The sequence below is a fragment of the Biomphalaria glabrata genome, chromosome 8 (assembly GCF_947242115.1).
Source record: "Biomphalaria glabrata chromosome 8, xgBioGlab47.1, whole genome shotgun sequence".
NCBI classification, from domain to species: Eukaryota; Metazoa; Mollusca; class Gastropoda; family Planorbidae; genus Biomphalaria; species Biomphalaria glabrata.
Genome location: NC_074718.1, coordinates 38,104,966 through 38,127,877, shown reverse-complemented (window position 1 = coordinate 38,127,877; position 22,912 = coordinate 38,104,966). Strand labels below are relative to the sequence as shown.

The window sequence follows — 22,912 nt, the reverse complement described above, 5'->3', positions numbered from 1 at the left end:
GGCGCGGGTAATGTCAGGCTAGTATACATATATAAATCTTTGCCAATGTAAAATGAAAGTTGCTTTAAGAGGATTTAACACATTGAGATTATTTTACCGTCGTTACAAACGTATCCAATGACCAATCTATAGTTGACTTTATGAAACAAGATATATTTATAATGGCAATAAATGTTCAAGTATTAATATAGTACACCTTGCAAAGGGAGAGTATTCTTTACAAAGTTTTCAAATGAAAAGCAGAGTTATTTTTCCCTGCATGAGAAGAAAAAGGAAACCTTTCTGTTTGAACATTTCAAAAAGCAATGTCTATCATGAAGGCAACCGTAACTGACAACCACAAAAGAAAGAAAAGTATAAAAGAAACCAAGTCAACATACTTCCCGATCAGCTTGTACTTGTTTCTGTTGAAGTTATCTCCCGTATAATCCTGATTTTCCTTGTAAGTAGGTGGGTCTGGCACAGAGGAAACTGCAAAACTGGTCTGGGTTCTTAGAACTTTATCTGGGTTGTTTGGAGCTAATTGTAGTTTTGGTGGAATTTTATTAGCTGACTCCAAGGGAGCCTCAGCTCGGTGTAAATGCTTGATCTTAGTGAAGACAGTTTGAAATCCTTTCTTAGCTTTTAAATGTTTTTCTTCTTTCTGTAAAATAAGGAATAATAATGGATCACACTTCAAATTAACTTTATAATAAAATAATAATTAAAAAAAACTTTAAAAGTCTTACATACAATGTTATTTTACATCATTTAACTTCAACTTATAAAACAGCCAAATATTAAAATGAGAGGAAAACTGGATGCAAATCGGGGCATAAGCTGTGGTCGGAACGATGTCTCCAACAGAGCAGTTCCTATCTCTCCACTGATGTATCTTAGGAGTAGTTGGTGCCAATAGCAGCGTCGCCGGTTCTTCCAAGGTGTCGCACTGTGTGCTGCAAACTGCCAAAAGGAACAAGGGCTCCTGATTTTTCCTCAGGGTTTACTACCGAAGTCAATGCTAGGCTTGTGAACCCTACAGTTGATCCAATATTTCGATGAGTAATAAAGCGCTTGGCTGTCAAATTGAGGTGTTCGGGTTCAAATCTCGTTCACACTGAGGGGTTGGAATTTTTGGGACTTTTATGACGTCAAGCCAACTCTAATGGGTTACCTGACAATACTGGGGGAAGTAAAGGCGGTTAATCTTTGTGCTGTCCACATAACATCCTCGTTAACCGTTGGCCAAAGAAACAGATGAACATTATATCATCTTCCCTATAGATCGCAAGGTCTGAAATGGGAACTAAACTGTTTTTTTTTACAGCGTCAAAATATAGTGTTAGGCTTGAACTCTCAGTAAGCCACACGTAAACGGATTTACCTTGAAATAACATCATGCAAAAGGAATGCTGAAGTGAAAAGGATGATACATCCCACACATCTTGGTCCAACAAACAATTGGCTTTGGCACATACAAAGAATGCCTTTATGCAGCCTCTGAGTGCCAACACCACATTATACCTTCATACACTTTATACACTTTACACACTTTATACCTTTATACCTTTATACCTTCATACACTTTATACACTTTATACCTTCATACCCATTATATCTTAGATGTTTGGTAATAAGGAAGACAAGCCATATGGGGACTTGATAAAATGAAAGCAGCCTGAAAAGAATAAAGTGCTATGAAGGGCAGAATTCACTGTAGTGCAGGCACCAACGTTTTTTACTTCAAAACGTGAGGAGGGCGGTCCACTACAAAAAGTGAGGAGGGGGGGGGGGTCCACTACAAAAAGTGAGGAGGGGGGGGTCCACTACAAAAAGTGAGGAGGGGGGTCCACTACAAAACGTGAGGAGGGGGGTCCACTACAAAAAGTGAGGAGGGGGGGGGTCCACTACAAAAAGTGAGGAGGGGGGTCCACTACAAAACGTGAGGAGGGGGGGTCCACTACAAAAAGGGAGGAGGGGGGTCCACTACAAAACGTGAGGAGGGGGGGTCCACTACAAAAAGGGAGGAGGGGGGTCCATTACAAAAAATGAGGGGGGGGGTCCACTACAAAAAGTGAGGAGGGGGGTCCACTACAAAAAGTGAGGAGGGGGGGGTCCACTACAAAAAGTGAGGGGGGGGGGTCCACTACAAAAGTGAGGAGGGGGGGCCACTAAAAAACGTGAGGAGGGGGGGTCCACTACAAAAAGTGAGGAGGGGGGGTCCACTAAAAAACGTGAGGAGGGGGGTCCACTACAAAAAGTGAGGAGGGGGGTTCACTACAAAACGTGAGAAGGGGGGGGGCACTACAAAAAGTGAGGAGGGGGGGGTCCACTACAAACTAAAACAAATATTAAAAAAAACATAGTAAATATATTCAAAAATGAGATTTAATGGTCAAGTACTTAAAAGTTCTATTGTCCTTGTATTACTGAAGTCCATTTTTAGTGAAGTCTTCAAAAAAAAAGGTCAGAGCCACAGCATACTTATATCCGGCAACCGGTTTTATACTTTAGCAACCTTGACACTCAACCTAGAAACTCAGCCTTAACACTCAATCAATAGTTTTTGCAACATCTGCTGCAATAACTCCCCATAAGGTAACGGAAGAATAAAAGAGCTAACACAGTTATCAAGATACATATAGATATCAATGACCACACCTCTTCCTTATGGTAGATGTAAACTATAATGATACTGTCCACTACTGTCAGCACTGAGATGGCCAGCAATATAAACAGGTAAATGGTCACTCTGGGGAGAGTTGATGACCTAGGCAGCATTCCACTGATGATACTCATAAATACTGACAGGGCCAGCAGAACAGTAATACCTGAACAGAAAATAAATTAAAAAAAAAAACATAAAGCCTAAATAAGATCTAGAAACAAAATTTTAACTTTTGAAATTAAATATAATCAAAATCTAGAATATTATTAATTTTTTAGCTAGTTTGTAAAGTAAATTATATATTTCTTTGGCCTAATATATCTGAAATTATAGTAGAAAGACGTTAGGATCTCTAACAAAATAAATACAAATAAAATCGAAATGGGTGCACCAGGTACTTCCGGTGTTCTGAAAACATTATTTTGTACCTTACATCAAATATTATTTTAAAAAAGATTTAAAAAAAAAGCAGTTGACTTCCGGTATTTGCTTATTTACAGTGCGTGCTATACAATTCGATATTAAAAAATACGTCATTATTCTGAAAATTAGATGCAGCGACTACTTTTTGGTTAGCTGAATATTTAATATTTGTATGTAAAATTAAGTTGACATTTTCCCCTTCAATATAAATACGACTGACCCAAAGGGGCCGCCAAAAAGGTTTGTGTAACAGAAACTCCATGTCTCCTTGCTATATTATTTAAATTTTGCGCTGAAACAAAATTCATTTTTGTCTCCCTATCTGAGGACTTTGTTAAAGATGTGGCTCGTCTGCAGCAGAACCATTGCCAGACTCGTAAAACTATCAATGTTATCGAAGATTTTTATTATAATTACATGTAAATGTTTCTTAATAGTAGCAACTCTATTTAAAAAAAACATAACTATAGCAGTGCTAGCTTTTAACAAAAGCTTAATTTTTTTTTTATTTGTAATGAAGAAATATGCCAAAAATACTATGAATAAAAAAACAAAACAAATAAAAATAAAGATAGAGTTAATAAGTTATGTTTTTTTTAAAAAAAAGGTACATGTTAAGTGCACCTATTTCATGCATTCACTTGATTTAGCCCTTTAGAGTCCAAGTGAAGCATAGGGCCGCATCAGTACTTCACTATCGTACACTGTTCACTGGCAATGTCTCTCGGGTCCATGTCCACCTTGCTTTCTTTTCTAGTATTTATGTTGCTCTCTTCCATGTTTACTTTGGTCTCACAGCCTTTATATTCACATGTGGGTTCCAGTTCAGAACCTTCTTTGCAACATTTCCTCTTATCCTCCAACATGATCTGCCCAATCCAGCTCCATTTGCATCATTTGATTTCCTGCTCTATTGGTGTTTGCTGTGCTGTTTCCAACAGATTGTAGTTTGACAATTTTATTTAGCTATTTAGCACCCACTATATGTCGTAAGCATTTGTTGGTGAGTGTCTAAAAATTATCTACATTGCTATTTGGTACTCTTCATGTCTCTGCGCGAGGCTCCACAAACCACGTGACCGTGGGTGGTTTCTCATTTCGCCTACGTGTTGCGTCGCCACTGCACTTGCGAAATAAGTCACAGGTTTCTAGGATTTAATTCAAAATTTGTATGTGTGATATGCTTACAAAATGTTAGGATGGACGCTTCTACTATTTAATTGGGCAAGGTTAATAAAAAAAAAAATTTCCGACTGCCTTATTCGAAAGCTGCCTGCATCTATATTTCTCTCTTCTAAATAAGTTCAAGCAAGATGGCGCCTAAGCTGGTCTTTATACGTTTTCAGCTTGTCAAAGTAATTACCCTTGCGCAAGGTCGTTCCTAATGCGGGATATATGCTCTGCGTAGCGGAAATTTCGATATATAAGCATCTTTCTATGCCACTAAATAGAAAAGAATAAATTTTTGCCACACTTCTATGAATATCTTCCCCTAAGTCTATTTAAAATACGTTTAAACGTAGATGAAGCTAATCATTGGCGACTGTACTAAATTCCTTTTCTCATAAACTAAAAATATTACAATGCACATCGCCTAGAAATTGTTTTTTATTTTAAATATACCTTTTTTAAATTAATTTTTGTGTTTTGTAATCCAATATGTTTTTCATTGTTCATTTTAAAGAAAATAGTGAAGATTAACGGTACATTAATATTTTCGCTACCTCTGGAATGATCAATTTCTTAAAATTTTATAAAGAAGATATACATTGAAAAATTGGTTTCCATTCAAAACGTATTTATTTTACAAATCACATATCAACTGTTTTTTTTTTAATTATACCTTTCTTAGAAGTGTTTTGTAATCCAATATTTTTTCATTCTCCACTAGAATGAAAATTGTGACGAAAAATGGTACATATGTTACATTCCGTATGTGTAGGGGAAGATGGGGTGAAATGTCACAAGGGTAAGTTGTCACAAACACTATATCGGTTAAATTTGATGCGCTATTAAAAATGCGAAACTACATTTGACATGTTTACGGAAACATATACAAATAGTTATAAAATGAAGCTAATACCTTTTCGCATTTCAAAGTTATCAGGAATCATGTTTTTTGACTGTTTTGAAAGTCGTTTTTTTTTTTTGCGTAATTTTTTTGTAAAACACTTATACGGTGAAATGATTGTCCAACATTACATTGTTTCATGTCTCTGTGTATTAGTTACACATTGAAATTAGTTTTTTTCTTAAAGCTCGACCAAATAAAATGTTATTAAAATAAATGTTCTGAAAATTGTTGTGTGGTAAGTTGTCACACAGGTTGGGGTAATTTGTCACAGTTGTGACAATTTGCCCCAATGAAGATTAAGAATTTTGAAACAAAATATAATATTAATATTTGTTTATTAATAATTATTTGTTTTATTGATTCCTTTTTATGGATAATACAAAAATAGATACCTAAATAGTATTAAGCGACTTTCTCTTTAAATAATGCTGTTTACAAAGGTTATGCCAGCATCAACATACAGAAAGGATGTCCTCCGAGCGCAACATTTACTTTAGGAAAGAAGTTACCTAGTCCTACTATTTAGATAGGTTGGAGGTGGGTGCATTGCTGGAAGAAGTGAACAGATATTTTACAAATATTATATAGAAAAAAATAAACATTATTTTGAAGAAAAACCTACAGCTTTCCTTGTTAGGTCCAAGGCTTTCTAAGCCTCCACATATATATCATTCTTTTACGACGGCCAGTCAAGGAAACTACTACAAGAACAAAGTCTTGATTTAATATGCTATTTCTTTTAGACATAGCAAGATATGGTGATTTTTTAAAATGTTTCACATTTTACCCCGTGCCCTGTGTCAACTTACCACTTTTTTGTTGTATAACTTTGATAAATAAAGAGATAAAGTTAATTTCATTTGCTCTAGTTATTGTCTGAATGTTTAAGTTACAGCATGTTAAGTTTGGTGAGAATCAATGAATTTAAATAAGATTAAAAAATCAAAATCTGAAAACTGTAACATCTGCTCCTATAATTCCCGATGACAGTAGGACTAATTTCTCTAAAATTTTATAAAGAAGATATACAATGCAAAATTGGTTTTGATTCAAAACGTACAAGTTTAAACATTTTATTATTGTGTTTTAAATAGATAAATAATATATAATTTGTTTGTTAAAATTTTTATAACATTTAATGCTAAAATAGAATTTATGTATGTTATGATAATGTTTCTACTTTCTTTAAATACAATTTTTTGGGACAAAAAATGCAAAATTTTGCTATTAAAATGACCAAAGAGTTCTCTATATCATTGTACTACGAGAATAATCTACCGAAAGGTCATCGTCAAAGGCTGATAACTGTTGGAAAATGATTTCATTTATTTTTAATTTATATACAAATTACTACTTTTTCAATTTTAAATGTCAACTACATAAAATATTATCTTTTCTATTACTAAACTGTTTAAAATTAAATTTAATGTTTAAATTTAAAATAATGTCAACATTTTGAAGAAATATTAAAGTAATATTTTGTAAAATAGTATAATAAAATTGGTACAGTTTTCTTTAACGACGAAAGTATTATTTAAAGTATGTTTATATAACCTAAATTCGTAGAATTTACATCGTTCCTGTGGTATTGTAAGTTGAATGTTGGATTTTGGAGCCAAATGTACATGGTTCAAAGTCTCATGAGCGCATTTTAAAAAATGAATATCTTTTAAGTTTCTTTTTTTTTTGAATTTAAAAGAGTCTGTACTACTATAATCTAAAAAATAACAACTTCGTCTAAATAAATACATATTCTTAGCATAAATTGAAGAGAAAAGAAAGACTTATTACTTCAAGATGTTCATTTAACTTTTTTTGTAATTTTATTACTTTAGCATCTCGAAAGACGATTTTGAAAGCTAGTCTTGTCTAACAATATGAACAATCCAGTTCTTTAAAAAAAAGATCAACATATAAACGGCATCATACAACAATTATGACAGCATTCTTGAATTCAACAGCGAATAAAAAAATATTTTTAAACTATGCCTAGAGATTGGAGGATCGATTGGAATATTTACTAGAAAGTATCAAGAAAATGAGTCGATAGTATAGCTAGCTAAAATGTTGCTTATTGTTTAAAAAGAAAAATGAAGCAATTTTCTGGCACGTATATAAATGATGAATATGAGATATCCCTAGATGCAACAAATCGTTGGCAAGTGTACATAATTCTTTTTGTCATTTACTAAAAATGTAACAATACATATGGTGAGGACAATTAAAACTACAATTCACTTACAAACTGTTGTTTTTAATTACACCTTTTTGTGTGTGTTTTGTAATCTAATATTTTTTCATTCTCCAAGTGAATGAAAATAGTGAAAAAAAATGGAACATTTATAGATTCCTATGGGTTGTCCTGGTTCAATAATTTCTTCAAAATTTTATAAAGAAGATATACAATGCAAAATTGGTTTTGATTCAAAACGTACAAGTTTAAACATTTTATTATTGTGTTTTAAATAGATAAATAATATATAATTTGTTTGTTAAAATTTTTATAACATTTAATGCTAAAATAGAATTTATATATGTTATGATAATGTTTCTACTTTCTTTAAATACAATTTTTTGGGACAAAAAATGCAAAATTTTGCTATTAAAATGTCCAAAGAGTTCTCTATATCATTGTACTACGAGAATAATCTACCGAAAGGTCATCGTCAAAGGCTGATAACTGTTGGAAAATGATTTCATTTTATTTTAATTTATATACAAATTACTACTTTTTCAATTTTAAATGTCAACTACATAAAATATTATCTTTTCTTTTACTAAACTGTTTAAAATTAAATTTAATGTTTAAATTTTAAAAGATGTCAACATTTTGAAGAAATATTAAAGTAATATTTTATAAAATAGTATAATAAAATTGGAAGAGTTTTCTTTGGCGACAAAAGTATTATTTAAAGTATGTTTATATAACCTAAATTTGTAAAATTTACATCGTTCCTGTGGTATTTTAAGTTGAATGTTGGATTTTGGAGCCAAATGTGCATGGTTCAAAGTCTCATGAATGCATTTTTTAAAATGAAAATCTTTTAAGTTTCTTTTTTTTGTATTCAAAACAATGAGAGTCTGTACTACTATAATCTAAAAAATAACAACTTTATCTATATAAATACATATTTTTAGCATAAATTGAAGAGAAAGAAGACTTTTTACTTCAAGATGTTCATTGAACTATATTTTTTGTAATTTTATTACTTTAGCATCTCGAAAGACGATTTTGAAAGCTAGTCTTGTCTAACAATATGAACAATCCAGTTCTTTAAAAAAAGATCAACATATAAACGGCATCATACAACAATTATGACAGCATTCTTGATTTCAACAGCGAATAAAAAAATATTTTTAAACTATGCCTAGAGATTGGAGGATCGATTGCAATATTTACTAGAAAGTATCAAGAAAATGAGTCGATAGTATAGCTAGCTAAAATGTTGCTTGTTGTTTAAGTAGAGAAATGAAGCAATTTTCTGGCACGTATATAAATGATGAACATGAGATATCCCTAGATGAAACAAATCGTTGGCAAGTGTACATAATTCTTTTTGTCATTTACTAAAAATGTAACAATACATATGGTGAGGACAATTAAAACTACAATTCACTTACGAACTGTTGTTTTTAATTATACCTTTTTGTGTGTGTTTTGTAATCTAATATTTTTTCATTCTCCAAGTGAATGAAAAATAGTGAAAAAAAATGAAACATTTTAAAATTTAAAGTATCCGCCCCGATTCAGTGTGTAATTTCTTTAAAATTTTATAAAGAAGATATACAACGCAAAATTGGTTTTGATTCAAAACGTACAAGTTTAAACATTTTATTATTGTGTTTTAAATAGATAAATAATATATAATTTGTTTGTTAAAATTTTTATAACATTTAATGCTAAAATAGAATTTATATATGTTATGATAATGTTTCTACTTTCTTTAAATACAATTTTTTGGGACAAAAAATGCAAAATTTTGCTATTAAAATGTCCAAAGAGTTCTCTATATCATTGTACTACGAGAATAATCTACCAAAAGGTCATCGTCAAAGGCTGATAACTGTTGGAAAATGATTTCATTTATTTTTTATTTATATACAAATTACTACTTTTTCAATTTTAAATGTCAACTACATAAAATATTATCTTTTCTTTTACTAAACTGTTTAAAATTAAATTTAATGTTTAAATTTTAAAAGATGTCAACATTTTGAAGAAATATTAAAGTAATATTTTGTAAAATAGTATAATAAAATTGGTAGAGTTTTCTTTGGCAACAAAAGTATTATTTAAAGTATGTTTATATAACCTAAATTTGTAAAATATACATCGTTCCTGTGGTATTGTAAGTTGAATGTTGGATTTTAGAGCCAAATGTGCATGGTTCAAAGTCTCATGAATGCATTTTTGTAAATGAAAATCTTTAAAGTTTCTTTTTTTTGTATTCAAAACAATGAGAGTCTGTACTACTATAATCTAAAAAATAACAACTTTATCTAAATAAATACATATTCTTAGCATAAATTGAAGGGAAAGGAAGACTTATTACTTCAAGATGTTAATTTAACTTTTTTTTGTAATTTTATTACTTTAGCATCTCGAAAGACGATTTTGAAAGCTAGTCTTGTCTAACAATATGAACAATCCAGTTCTTTAAAAAAAGATCAATATATAAACGGCATCATACAACAACTATGACAGCATTCTTGATTTCATTACCGAATAAAAAAATATTTTTCAACTATGCCTAGAGATTGGAGGATCGATTGGAATATTTACTAGAAAGTATCAAGCAAATGAGTCGATAGTATAGCTAGCTAAAATGTTGCTTGTTGTTTAAGTAGAGAAATGAAGCAATTTTCTGGCACATATATAAATGATGAACATGAGATATCCCTAGATGAAACAAATCGTTGGCAAGTGTACATAATTCTTTTTGTCATTTACTAAAAATGTAACAATACATATGGTGAGGACAATTAAAACTACAATTCACTTACGAACTGTTGTTTTTAATTACACCTTTTTGTGTGTGTTTTGTAATCTAATATTTTTTCATTCTCCAAGTTGAAGAGAAAGGAAGACTTATTACTTCAAGATGTTCATTTAACTTTCTTTGTAATTTTATTACTTTAGTTTCTCAAAAGACGATTTTGAAAGCTAGTCTTGATGTTTATCTGTAATTTTTACTTCTGTATCTTGAAGTACGATTTTGACCTCTAGTCTTGTCTAACAGTATGAACAAACCAGTTTTTTAAAAACATATAAGAACTGCTACATAGATCAATGCTAGCAAACATAGCTAGAATTGAGGCTGCAAGCAATTCATCGTACCGTTCAGTGTAAATAACAAAAGTTTTGGCACAGCCAATTCTATATATTTCGATTTCAACACAGAATCTGACTTCTATTAGTTCTAGTTGCACATTATCAGCTGCATTTCAGGAGCCAATGGGAACGGATACACAAACAACGAAAATTCTTGCTCGTATGAAACGTAGTCACGAAAAGGATAATTGAAAGCATCTACTAACGATTTCAGGTGTAAGACATAGTTACCAAATGTTGTAGCAGTATTTAATCCTAATAGTTACTGAAATGTTGAGAGGTTAACAAGATTTTCACTTTATATTTGGTTTATCCACAGTTGTAATTTTGCTTGAAAGCACTTCGCATGATTACACGCAGTTGTGACAATTTTGTCTTTACTTTGAAGTTTCAAATTCAAGTCTTGCAGGTGACCAGTGAGTTCAACTGCAAATTACAAATCCCGAACCCCTTTGTTAGTTTGGAAATGTTCAACAGGTTCACCTTTCATGTTCAGAAACAATACAATTTCCTTTACGTAGTGCCAAAAATCTTTTCAATACATCATGACAGGAGAGCCAGCGGACTTCTGTGTAGTAAGGAACACAATCAAATTCGTGTCCAACGTCATCCAGAAACATTAAAAATTGGCGATGATTTAAGCCACGGGCACGAATAAAATTGAAAGCGACTGAAACCGGTCTTATGACATGTTGGAGCTGTAATTGCTGTGCACAGAATGTTTCTTGGTGAATGATGCACTGAAAATGAGCAAATTTAAAATTAGCATCAGTCTCTTTTATTTTTGCAAGTAGCTTTGCATCAAAACCATTTCAATTCATGGTTGGTGCGCATCCGTTGCTAGACTAGCTAGCTTTACCAAAGATAAACTGTACTGCAATATCATCTCCTGTTGTTTCACAAAAACATCATTGCTTGTTGTGGTGTTTTGCATAGAACAAGTAGCTCCTCGTGTATCTCACAATTTCTATCACATATCTTTATGAATATAGCCAACTGTGCTAGACCCGTTACATTAGTTGACTCATCGAGAACCAATGAAAATAGTTGAAAATCAGCTATTTTGTTTTTTAATTGTTCACGCAAGCTGACATACATTCTATCTTCCACAGTGTTCCTAGTTAACGCTATTTCTTTGAATGCTTTCACCTTTTCTAGACAAATTACTACCGCAGCTTTAACGACACACCCCTTCATAAAATTACTTTCAATAAATGATTTTGCTATGGCTTGCAATTAAGTTGGATAAAAATGAAGCTGGCTTTCACTGCAGACTCACTCTCGTTGTTCAGGAGTAAACTTATTTTTATTCGTAAAGTGTAATTCTGTTATTTCTTTACCTAAATATGTATATTCGGAGACACCGTTGAATCGGAGGTCATCAGACGATGTTTCTAAACATACAGAAGACGTGTAAACCCCAAAGGTCCATCGTTGCAGAAGGTTTAGTGTTCATTGTTTGTGTGTGCTAATTATATCCAGTAAATTTGATTCCAGTACATATATTTTTTAAAGTGCAAAACTTCATCACATTTAGCTTTACTGTGAACGGGATGTGACTCAATAAATAATTTTGAAACGTAAGACCATTTCTAATTGTCTCTTTTTACAATACCTCTATTGAAGTCGCATATTCCGAATGGGTCGGTTAAACCTGGATACGCACGGTTCTCGAAAATGGCTTTCCTAGAAGTTTGACAGTTGATGTATATAGTTGGAAATTAATAGCTAACAGGTCATATTATAAAAACTTGGATTGACTTTTATCATTTTTTAAATTTAAAAAAAATAATTTTATTTTGGCTAGAGGTCTAGAGAAACTTTATCTTGAAAAGATTACACATCTTCGGGTATTTCAAATGTTGGCCCTATTCATTAAAGATTTTATAAATTAATATTCAGCAACATTTTGCACACTGTCTGCTAAGTCTTGGTCTAAATCCCAAACATAAGAATATTATAAAGTCTTGTAGATTTATACATTCTCTTAACTAGGATTTTGTTCATTTTTGTTCCATTTGTTTAAAAATCTAACAATCATTAGTTATTAATAGCAAAATAATTGCTCTAAAAGCAGAGCAAAGGTGGTATTTAAAAAAAATATTTTTTCCAGTTTAGATGTGCTATATATTTTTTATTACGTATAAGCCCCTCTCCTAGGAAACGGAAACTCAGATATAAAATCCACGACTATCTGTTTTCACAACCGACTCAAACTTCTGTGCCACTGTGGACTGCATTTAGTTTAAAGAGTGGTATTGGTCTGCGCGAGCCAATTATTACATAAAAATACTTTGCGCAGGATGGAGGCAATACAGTACTTAGAAGACCCTCTGAACTAATGAGAAGGAATTCAATGAAATTTTTCGCATTGCTGCAGTTTTAGTCTTAGTGAAAATATTTTTTCCAGTATTGTTCAAAATGATCGAATTCGTTATTTCAAAATAAAAATTTATTTGTTTGGTTGTTAATGTGATTTTGGTCCCCGATTCACCCCTTAAGTTGCATCCCTTAACCATTAAGTTGCTGAGCTGTTTTACAATGAGTGCGTACAAAATGGATTACAATTCTGATGTTTAGAGGCTAAACTGGCACATGCGTTTTAAGGGTTAATGTACATTTCCACCAATACAATAGAGCCTCACACTTACCGTAACCGACTTTCTCACCCGATTCCACGGGTATACTAAAGACCAGGATGTTCAGAAAGGACAGAAACACAACAGGCAGGACGATGTTTAACAAGAGGAAGTAGGGACGTCGCCGTAGGACCAGGTGAAACTGAAATTGAATAAAGACAAGATACACGCCAACGAACCATTTTATTAGGTCTTGTGAATGAAATTTAAAAGATAAACCAAATGTAAAGTTAGGGTGATAAAATGTAACTCTTCCTAAGATAGCGCTGTAGTAAACAAAATGGGACTCTGGGTGTTTAGAATTGAAAGACATGTGGTGCCTTTCTATTTATCTTCCTCACATGTCTCTATCTTTCTCTTTCTCTCTATTTCTCTTTCATTCTCGCTCATCCCCCTCTCTCTCTCTTCTCTTTCTCATTCTCTTTTTCTCATATTTTTTCTTTTCTCTCTCTCTATCTTTATCTTATTCTCTCTCTCATTCTCTCTCTCTCTCTCTCATATTCTCTTTCTCTCTCATTCACTCTCTTTTGTTCACCTTCTCACTCTCTCTTCATCATAATTATGTAGCTGTCCCGTCATGCTATTTAGACAACAAGTTACTGTAACTTCCTCACTGAGCCTATATTTAAAGATATTAAGCAATGCAAACAAAACTGACAGCCTTTATAGTCAAATCGTCAAATGCTTATAACATTAAATGTTTTAATTAATTGTGTATATTTTAAAATAAAATAATTAGGATTGTCTACCAGTCAACGAATAACCTATAATCCACAGAAGTCCAATAAAATCAATGCCGCGATCAGCAGTCTAGTTTTTAAAGACATTTAATCTTGTTTTAGTTCCGAAAGGTTATTTTTAGCAGAAAGAGGTAATTATTAGAAAGAGGTAATCGATGTAAGCGTTCCACTGCTTGTAAACTTCTTCCTAGCCATGCACTTGCCGTTCTATTGGACACATTCAAGGCGTGGAAAGGGGGAACCTATTGTGTGGGTGACATCGTTCCTACCATAGGTAACGCCCAAGCATTTAACCTGTTATTATGAAAGGATCCATAGTCGCTTAGCAACTGCATACGGCCATATGATGTTATTTTATTAAAAGTATATATATATATATATATATATATATATATATATATATATATATATATATATATATATATATATATATATATATATTGAAAAAAGAGTGCATTTTCATTTTAAAAACAAATATATTGAATTTCAAAAGACGAAATAATATAATAGTTTAATCACTAATTTAAACATTATGGCGAACAGGCGAAGTAAGGTCTTCAAATGCGCTTTTATTTTTGATATCTAACGAAAGACAAACGGACAGACAACACAAAAACAATAACTGTGTATGATCCACCATAAGAGGTGGTTGAATCCAATCAAAAATGCTTTACAGGCTACTCACATCCACAGATGAGAGGTTCGTGCCTCCAGCAGAGAGGTTTGAGATGACGGTGCTGGAGTCAATGAGCTCCCATTCGCCGTTGGAAGTGAAGAAATCTTTTCCAACTTTGGCACCGGGCTCGCTGTAGAACTGCATCTCATCGCTGGACACTGACATAGCCACCAGCTGGTAGGAAGAGATGGTGTTGAAATCACGATGCGCGTTTTACATTTTGTTTTGCTATGCTAGTCCTCCTTTTATCGATTTCGTTATATTGGTAGTTTTGGGTTTAGGTTTATTATGAGTGAGCTGAATTGCAAATCTAGTATCGTTTAAGAGTGTATAGAAAAAATGTTACCACCTTAATGTCCATGGTAACAAAGATTTTAGGGTATAATTAAGCCTTTAAAACGACCGATCATCATGTTTAAACAAATATAAATTACCTGCTATGATTATGAATGCTAATTATCCGCTATGGAAACTAATTACTCGCTATTTATAAAAATTACAAGAAATTCAGATTACCCTCATGAATGTAAATTACCCGCTATGAATGCAAATAACACGCCTGTTGCTGACGGTCGTTGATTTATACTAATTTATAGCAACAAACAACTGGAAGATAACTTCAGCTAAGGTAAAGGATGTAGCCTTTCAAAAGTATTTGAAAAAGCAAACTAGTTAAAAGTTTCTGACCCTTGCCAATCTAGCTGTCTAGTTGTGGTGGAAAAGAGGACGCCCTAAGTCACAAGCAGAGTGATTCCAAACGAAGAGAAATTGTAAATAAGAGGACAATGAATGAGTTAAATTTCCCTGGAGAGGCTGCTAAGGAAATACTTGTTTCGACAATTTAATGTAAACCAGTTTATAGAAGTTTAATGTCAAGATTGAAAAAAAAGTTTATAGTAGGTTAATGTTAATATATATACCCGTATCGCACAGGTCTGCGTATCAAATGGGTAGCTGGTCATATCAAGTTCACAGGATGCTGGGAAGAGGCTGCCTGGGACCCAGTTGACTTGGCCTAAACATGTCACAAAGACCGGTCTGGAACACAAAACAAATTATGTCAGCATAAAGCTTGGACTTAAAAAATGTCGGTTACAAGTTACCATTTTCATCAACGCAACTTTTGTTTTTAATGAGATTTGTCATGACATTGCGTTGAAAGTCTAATGCTACGTTTAAACTAGAGCGACAAACTTTAGTGTCGTGAGAACGCAATGAAGTAAGCAATGAAGAATTATTAGAGAATCTGAACATTTAGATATTCTTCAGACTTTTGTAAAGCCTTGGTGCAAAAGTCAGTTTGATCAACTCAGTATCAGCTTTTTTTTCTATGAACTACACCTGTGTAAATGTCACTTTAGGCTAATATTCAACAAATCCGAAAAGTAATCATAATTAATTCATATAAAAAAATTGAGGGGAAAAAAGAAAAAGGAAAAAAAAGTGATATACAAAATTGGCAGTGGCGTCTCTAGGGTTGGTTAAGGTGAGGACCATATCGGTTGACACCTTCAGATGTTGATGTAAAAGTGGTACAAATTAACGCCCAAATGTTAAGAAATAAATTGGCGCTCATTGTGCAATGGAATTACCTTCAATAAAGATAATTAACTTTTTTTTCCAATCGTAGAATAAAATAACGAGAACTTTTATTGAGAATATTTATTTTGTAGAGATTGACACATTTATCTAATCCTAGTGACGCCACAGGAAATAGGTTCGACTATTTTCACTCTTACGCCTTATTGTCATCAAAAATATCTCTATCTCCAAGTGTATTACGCAGAACAACCCTTGGTCTCCAAATATCTTCTGGTAGTGGATGGATTAGTATTTGACCTCCGTAATTATTGGGGTCCCAAGCCACCATCTGTGGATATAACAATATACAGAAATCAAATATAGCAGACTGTTGACTGTGTTAGTAACAGAGTTATGGACTAATTTTAGCTGTATTTATAGCTTTTCAGATTACTTAGAGAAATACTTTTGATTATATGCGAAATGTGTGTCATTCTAGACGAATCACTGAAAATATTGGATATACTTTTAAATGTTATCCACCTCTGATTATATTTAGAAGAACAGTATATAATAATTTACAAGTGGATGAAAAATTTGTCACATATATCATGCATAAATATTAAATAAAGTATTCTTTATTCAGAATTCCTTCCGTTTAATTTGACATCATCCAACAAAGAAATAAAGTTATGTTTTTATTAAAGTTTTTTTTTTAAATGACATAAAAGCTCAAAATGATCCCCAATATAAACTGCCAGACATTTCAAAGTCAACTTGTCTACATGACATTGAAAGGATTATTTAACCCTTACCAGCCTTACACGTAGTGAAGGCGTAGTGGCTAAGTGGTAAAAGTTCTTCCGAACTGGATATTTTGGGTCCGAGACTCGGTGAAGACAGACATTTTGAATTCCGTGATTTTTAATGCGCCCTTGAGTCTACCCGACTATAAAGGGTGCCTGACATTAGTTGGGGAAAAGTAAAGGCGGTTAGTCATTGTGCTGGCCACATGATATCCTCGTTAGCCTTGGACATCGAAACAGAGGGCTTTTACATCATCTGTTCTATTGATCGCACGTTTGGAAAGGGTTACTATATTTTACACTGATAGAAGCCTCTGGCCCCCCCCTCTTTATCCGAGAAATAATACTGGTTTAACTAATATATCTATATTATAAAGTAGAATGTGAGGGGTATGTATGTATGTATGTATGTTACTTATAGACATCAAAACCGCTTGACCAATCTTGATAAAACTAGGCAGGAATGTTCCTTGGGTACCAACTTAGACCGTAGTGTATGTATTGTAGCCCTAAAACAAACTTAAGACCCTCAAAAAAAATAAAGTTGTCCGACTCTATTACAGCTATAGTATTTTATGGATCTAGGCCATGTCTACAATGTTGACATGAGAAAAGATAGAAAGGATTTAGACCTATATCTAATTTTAAGAAATACACTTTGCGCAGATAGTTTTTTACTTTGACACATGAAAATACAAAAGAAGATCCATTGATTTCATTATATAATAAAATTAACCTTCAATTTTGTGTTTCAAAAGCATTTTTTACATTAATTAGTTCCTTATATCTGTGATTACAGATTTCCTGACGAACATTCTTTCATTAGACAATTCCGTAATGAATCGCGTACTAAAAATTAATTCGTTTAATTGTTTACTTTATAATCCCATCCCTAGATCTAAAACTCTAATTCAACTCTAAGATGATAAAACTTCTCTTCGAACAGATAGTTTTATACTTTAACACATAAACATATTAATTAAAGTCCATTCATTTCATATTTTGATCAAATAAACATTCAAATTTGGTTTTCTAAAGCTACATTCGTTTACGAAAGCTGCGAAGCCGCGTTGAGATAGGCCTAGATCTATATTCATTCATGAATCGCGTACTAAACATTATTTCGTTTAATTATTCACTTTATAATCCCATTCATTTAACAAAGCTATCGCTCTTTTCGTTTTTAATAGATAAGAATGTATCGACTTCCTTCGGGTAAACCCATTTTCTCAAAACTAATTTTATTTTCGTAGCGAAACAGAAATAACGTGAAAGGATCATTAGCTACGTTTAACATACATCTAAATCCAATCCACTAGATTATCCAAAAGCATTTTTTACATAAATTAGTTCCTGATATCTACAGATTTCCTGGCGAACATTCTTTCATTAGACATTACCAAATGGTTACACATTAACACATCTCTCTTCTGAGGGACTGAGGTCTGAGTCTATTCCTAGGCCTAGGTCTAAAACTCTTACTGAACTCTAAGATGATAAAACTTCTTTTCGCAAAGATAGTTTTATGCTTTAACACATAAACATACTAATTATTGTCCATTCATTTGATATTTTAATCAAATTAACATTCAAATTTGTTTTTCTAAAGCATTTCTAATACATTCGTTCGCTGTTCGCTAAAGCTGCGTAGCCGTGTTGAGATAGGCCTATATTCATTCATGAAAAAAAGTTCACGCATGCGCAGCACAGAACTCTAGATTAGTGTAGATTTAGATCTACGTCTACCTCAAGATCTACTTTATACTTTATACACATGAACATACAAAATTTAGTCTATTCATCTCAAATTTTAATCAAATATATGTAGGCCTTCAAGCAAATGTTTTAATTTGAAAAAAAAAAGGATTTAATTAAGCCTATTAGCTATTTTGATTTGATAGCTTCATTCACACTATCTTTACATTGACACATTCGCTTTACTTATTACATTATTATTTCGTTTAATGCGCAAATAAAGACCCGCGGGTCGCGGGTAACATATGTCTAGTATATATATATATCCTATATACTAGACCTTATAATATATTTCCAATAATAGCCCTTTAGATCCAGACTTAGAAGACGATGCGCAGACTTTTCTTCGACATTAATTCATTAAACTCTTCAATACATACGGAAATACCCAAAAATGTATAGTCCTTTTAAGATAAGTATTTTCTTGTTCTCTAGTTAAATTTGAATTTCTTTTTTTTTTTTGGAAAAAATTAAAACGGTCAAATTAGAGTTTTCTCAGTGTGAACAATGAGTTAGGGTCATGGGCGTAGCCAGGATTTTTTTTCGGGGGGGGGGGGTTTGGGCCCCCCCCCCGACCTCCCCCCTCCGCGAAAAAAAAATTATATGTATTTATGTGTGTGTGTGTGTGTACATAATCTTTATTACATTCTGACCCTTCATTCTTTCGGAAGACGTTTATTGTGCCCTAGAATAGGTTCTTCCATGAGTTAGTGAAAAAATTGTAGATTCCCCGACATTACTAGCAAAGGGGTCTGCCTGCGCGGGGCGAAGCCCCGCCGCCAAGCACTATTTCTGATATTGAAAACCAACAAAATGCATATTCTGAGGTATCTACAGTGCATTTTCCTGCTATTAAAAAGTTTTATTTCAAAAACCTAATGTGTTATTCTTACTGACTTAGACCCTCCCTCGTTGTTCGGCGCATTTGCCATCAAGCTGTTTTCCTCCCCGCCATTACTAGCAAGGGGGTCTGGGGGAGCGCCAGGAGCTCCTCAGCGCGGGGCGAAGCCCCTCCGCCAAGCACTATTTCTGGTATTGAAAGCCAACAAAATGCATATTCTGAGGTATCTACAGTCCATTTTAATGCTATTAAAAAGTTTTATTACAAAAACCTAATGTGCTATTCTTACTGACTTAGACCCTCCCACGCCGTTCGGAACATTCGACGTCAAGCAGTTTCCATAAAAATCTGTCACTGGTAAGGTCTGAAGCCTCTTCCCACCTACCACGAGGACCTCCATGAATGAGTGGCGTCAAGTTGTTCTAGGATATCATTGCAACTCTTCTTATGCGTAATTCATTTTGTCGGAGAACATGTCCCGCAAACCTCACGCGTCGTTCTCTCACAATCTTACTAAGGGGTCGACTCCCAGTTCGGCATAGGATTTCCTTGATTTAGATACGATCTCTATAACTGACTCCTGAAATCTGTCTTAGCCATCTTTGTTGAGCTATATTTAGTGTTTTTCGATTTCGGTAGATGACTATTCACTGCAGTTTATTAATGGAGCCCTGCCACTGGTAAAAATGTGTAACCTCTCTTGAATACGCTCTTGGAATTAAGTGACTATAGTTTGCTTTAGATTTTATATCGAAAAGAGAAGTTTTATCGTCAAAATCTTCTGTTGGGGGTTTTCCACCTCAAAATGCTCTGTAGGGGGATCTTAGACTCAAAACCATCTGGAGGGGTTTTAAACTTTTAAAAAAAAGCCATCTGTAGAAGAAACTCAAAAACCCCGATTGGCTTGGCTACGCTCAAATAATTTGGTGTGTAATTTGCTTTTTTTTAATACTGAAGATGTATTTTTAGCATCAAACTCCTCTGAATGGGGCTTTAAACTCAAAACCCCTTTCGGCAACGCTCATAGCATTTTGAGTGAGTAATTTGCTTTTTTTCTTACACTGAAGATGGCGGGGGTTTAAACTCAAAACCCCTTTCACTACGCTTATAGATTTTAGAGTGAGTAATTTTCTTTTATTTATATTGAAGAGGTACTTTTTAGCTTCAAACTCCACTGACCCCATAGACTACACTCATAACATTTTAGTGTATAATTTGCTTTTTTTTATGATTAAAAAGAGGTATTTTTTACCTTCAAACCCCACTGAAGTGTAACATTTTGAGTGCGTAATTAGCTCTTTTTATATTAAAGAGGGGGTTTATCGTAAATTTTAGACGGGTTTTAAAATCAAAATCTTCCTTAACTGTGCTCTTGGAATTAGGGGATTTTAGTTTGAATTTTTTTTTGTTTTGTTTTATAGAAGAGGGGGAGTTAACTGCAAAAACCCCAGGTAGGGGGTTTTAAACTCAAAACCCCTAGAAGGGGTTTTTAAACTCGAACCGCTCTGGTAGGGGTCTTTAACTCGAACCCTCCTGGTAGGGGTTTTTAAACTCGAACCCCCTGTAGGGGGTTTTAAACTCAAAACCCCTTTGGTTGTGCTAGGGCAAGTGATGGTTTAGTATTAAAATCTCACCTAAAATAAACAAAATCAAAGCAAAAAATCAGTCACTAAATTCCGACTCCCCCCCCCCAAGGGGGGGGGATTTCATTTCGGGGGGGGGGTTTGAACCCCAAGAACCCCCCCTGGCTACGCCCATGGTTAGGGTTAGAAAATGCAAGGTTCCAGTACGTTTCTACGAAGTAACGGGTTGAATAGAGGTATTGTAATAATCAGCAATTAAATTTGATATGCTTAGTTTTAATCTGGGTATTTCGCGAAACGTTTTCTAGTATGCTGTAAGTTCATACTTTCTTCAATGATGATTGTTAAAGACCCATTGACCGTACCTAAAGATGTGTTTTAAAGTCAATACTGACCTCATCTGTCCAAATGAAGTAAACGAAACCATTGGAAGTAAAACTTTGGGAGATCTCGTCCACTTTGACTATGGCCACTATCTGGAACTCCACGTACACCCTTAGAACATTGTTCTGGTTCTTGATGGGCCTGACCTCTGTGTGGTAGTTGTCACTGCCAAGTTTGTCTTTGAAGATCGCCATCGTGTTCTCATAGGTGGTGCCATAGATCAGAGGCACAGTCACGGTGTTAAGCAATAAACATAAAGCCAGCAACATCATTGAAGTTAGGTTTACAAGTTAAGTTTACAAGTTAGGTTTAGAAGTTAGGTCTAGAAGTTAGGTCTAGAAGTTAGGTTTACAAGTTAGGTCTAGAAGTTAAGTTAACAAGTTAGGTTTAGAAGTTAGGTCTACAAGTTAGGTCTACAAGTTAAGTTTACAAGTTAGGTCTACAAGTTAAGTTTACAAGTTAGGTTTAGAAGTTAGGTCTACAAATTTGGTCTACTAGTTAGGTCTAGAAGTTAAGTTTACAAGTTAGGTCTACAAGTTAAGTTTACAAGTTAGGTTTAGAAGTTAGATCTACAAATTTGGTCTACTAGTTAGGTCTAGAAGTTAGGTTTACAAGTTAGGTCTAGAAGTTACGTCTACAAGTTAGGTCTAAAAGTTAGGTTTACAAGTTAGGTCTACTAGTTAGGTCTAGAAATTAGGTCTACAAGTTAGGCTTACTAGTTAGGTCTACAAGATAGGTCTACAAGTTAGGCTTACAAGTTAGGTCTACAAGTTAGGTCTACAAGTTAGGTCTACAAGTTAGGCTTACAAGTTAGGTCTACAACTTAGGTGTAGAAGTTATGTCTACAAGTTGGGTCTACAAGTTAGGTCTACAAGGCTTAGATTTATTTTTAGATTAAGTTGATCAATATCTTGAACATCTTGTCGGTTATAACTTCGTGTGAAATGTGTCTTGAGAATGTCTCAGTTCATCGGTCTGTACGTTCTTGTGATGCCTTCATGTCGACTAGAGCCACAAAACTGAAAGAAAGTTTAGATCGTTGATAAAGTTTGTAACACACGAGGCTGACACGTCTGAGACTAATTAACGCCTGGGGATTTTTCACAATAAACTAAACAATGTCAAGGGCTCTAAATTTAACTTTGATGTAGCTAAAAAAAAAAAAAAATAAATAAAAAAAAAATCAGGAAAACTTAGAAAATTGATTCTGCGGAACTAAAAAGACACAAAATAATTTTAAACTTAAAAAAAAAAAAAGCTTATTATAACATTCTTTTACTCTGTACACTGGAGACACTAGAAATCTAGCAATTTTTTAGTTTTTTTCCGCCACTGATAAACATGGATTCTAAAAGAAAAGAAAAATTCTTATCAGTAATTAAAAATTACCCTAAAAGAGAGAGACACAACGTTGTGGTAATTCTTGACGTTCTTAAAAATTTTCTGAAGATGCGCAAATTCTTTTTCTCGATTGTTTTACGTCACAAATCC

The 22,912-nt window shown here is 33.4% G+C and overlaps 1 protein-coding gene across 1 annotated transcript; it reads right to left on the bottom strand.

The window, feature by feature from the left end:
* Positions 1-295: 295 nt before the first annotated feature.
* Positions 296-21,759, bottom strand: LOC106078125 (neuronal acetylcholine receptor subunit beta-3-like). Its single transcript, XM_056039376.1, has 7 exons — positions 21,433-21,759; positions 16,271-16,401; positions 15,452-15,569; positions 14,541-14,705; positions 13,128-13,257; positions 2,641-2,810; positions 296-643 (listed from the first exon to the last, which is right to left on the bottom strand). The coding sequence occupies exons 1-7, from the start codon at positions 21,691-21,693 to the stop codon at positions 296-298; spliced, it is 1,323 nt and encodes a 440-aa protein (XP_055895351.1). The 5' UTR covers positions 21,694-21,759.
* Between the last annotated feature and the right edge of the window lie 1,153 nt (positions 21,760-22,912).

What these genes read in the sequence shown, in the direction of transcription:
- LOC106078125 (XM_056039376.1), bottom strand. Translation starts at nt 21,693, where the DNA reads ATGATGTTGCTGGCTTTATGTTTATTGCTTAACACCGTGACTGTGCCT. An exon ending in ACTTCATTTGGACAGATGAG is followed by an intron (nt 16,402 to 21,432) that starts GTCAGTATTGAC and finishes TTATATCCACAG; the next exon opens with ATGGTGGCTTGGGACCCCAA. An exon ending in CGAACCTCTCATCTGTGGAT is followed by an intron (nt 13,258 to 14,540) that starts GTGAGTAGCCTG and finishes ATTCAATTTCAG; the next exon opens with TTTCACCTGGTCCTACGGCG.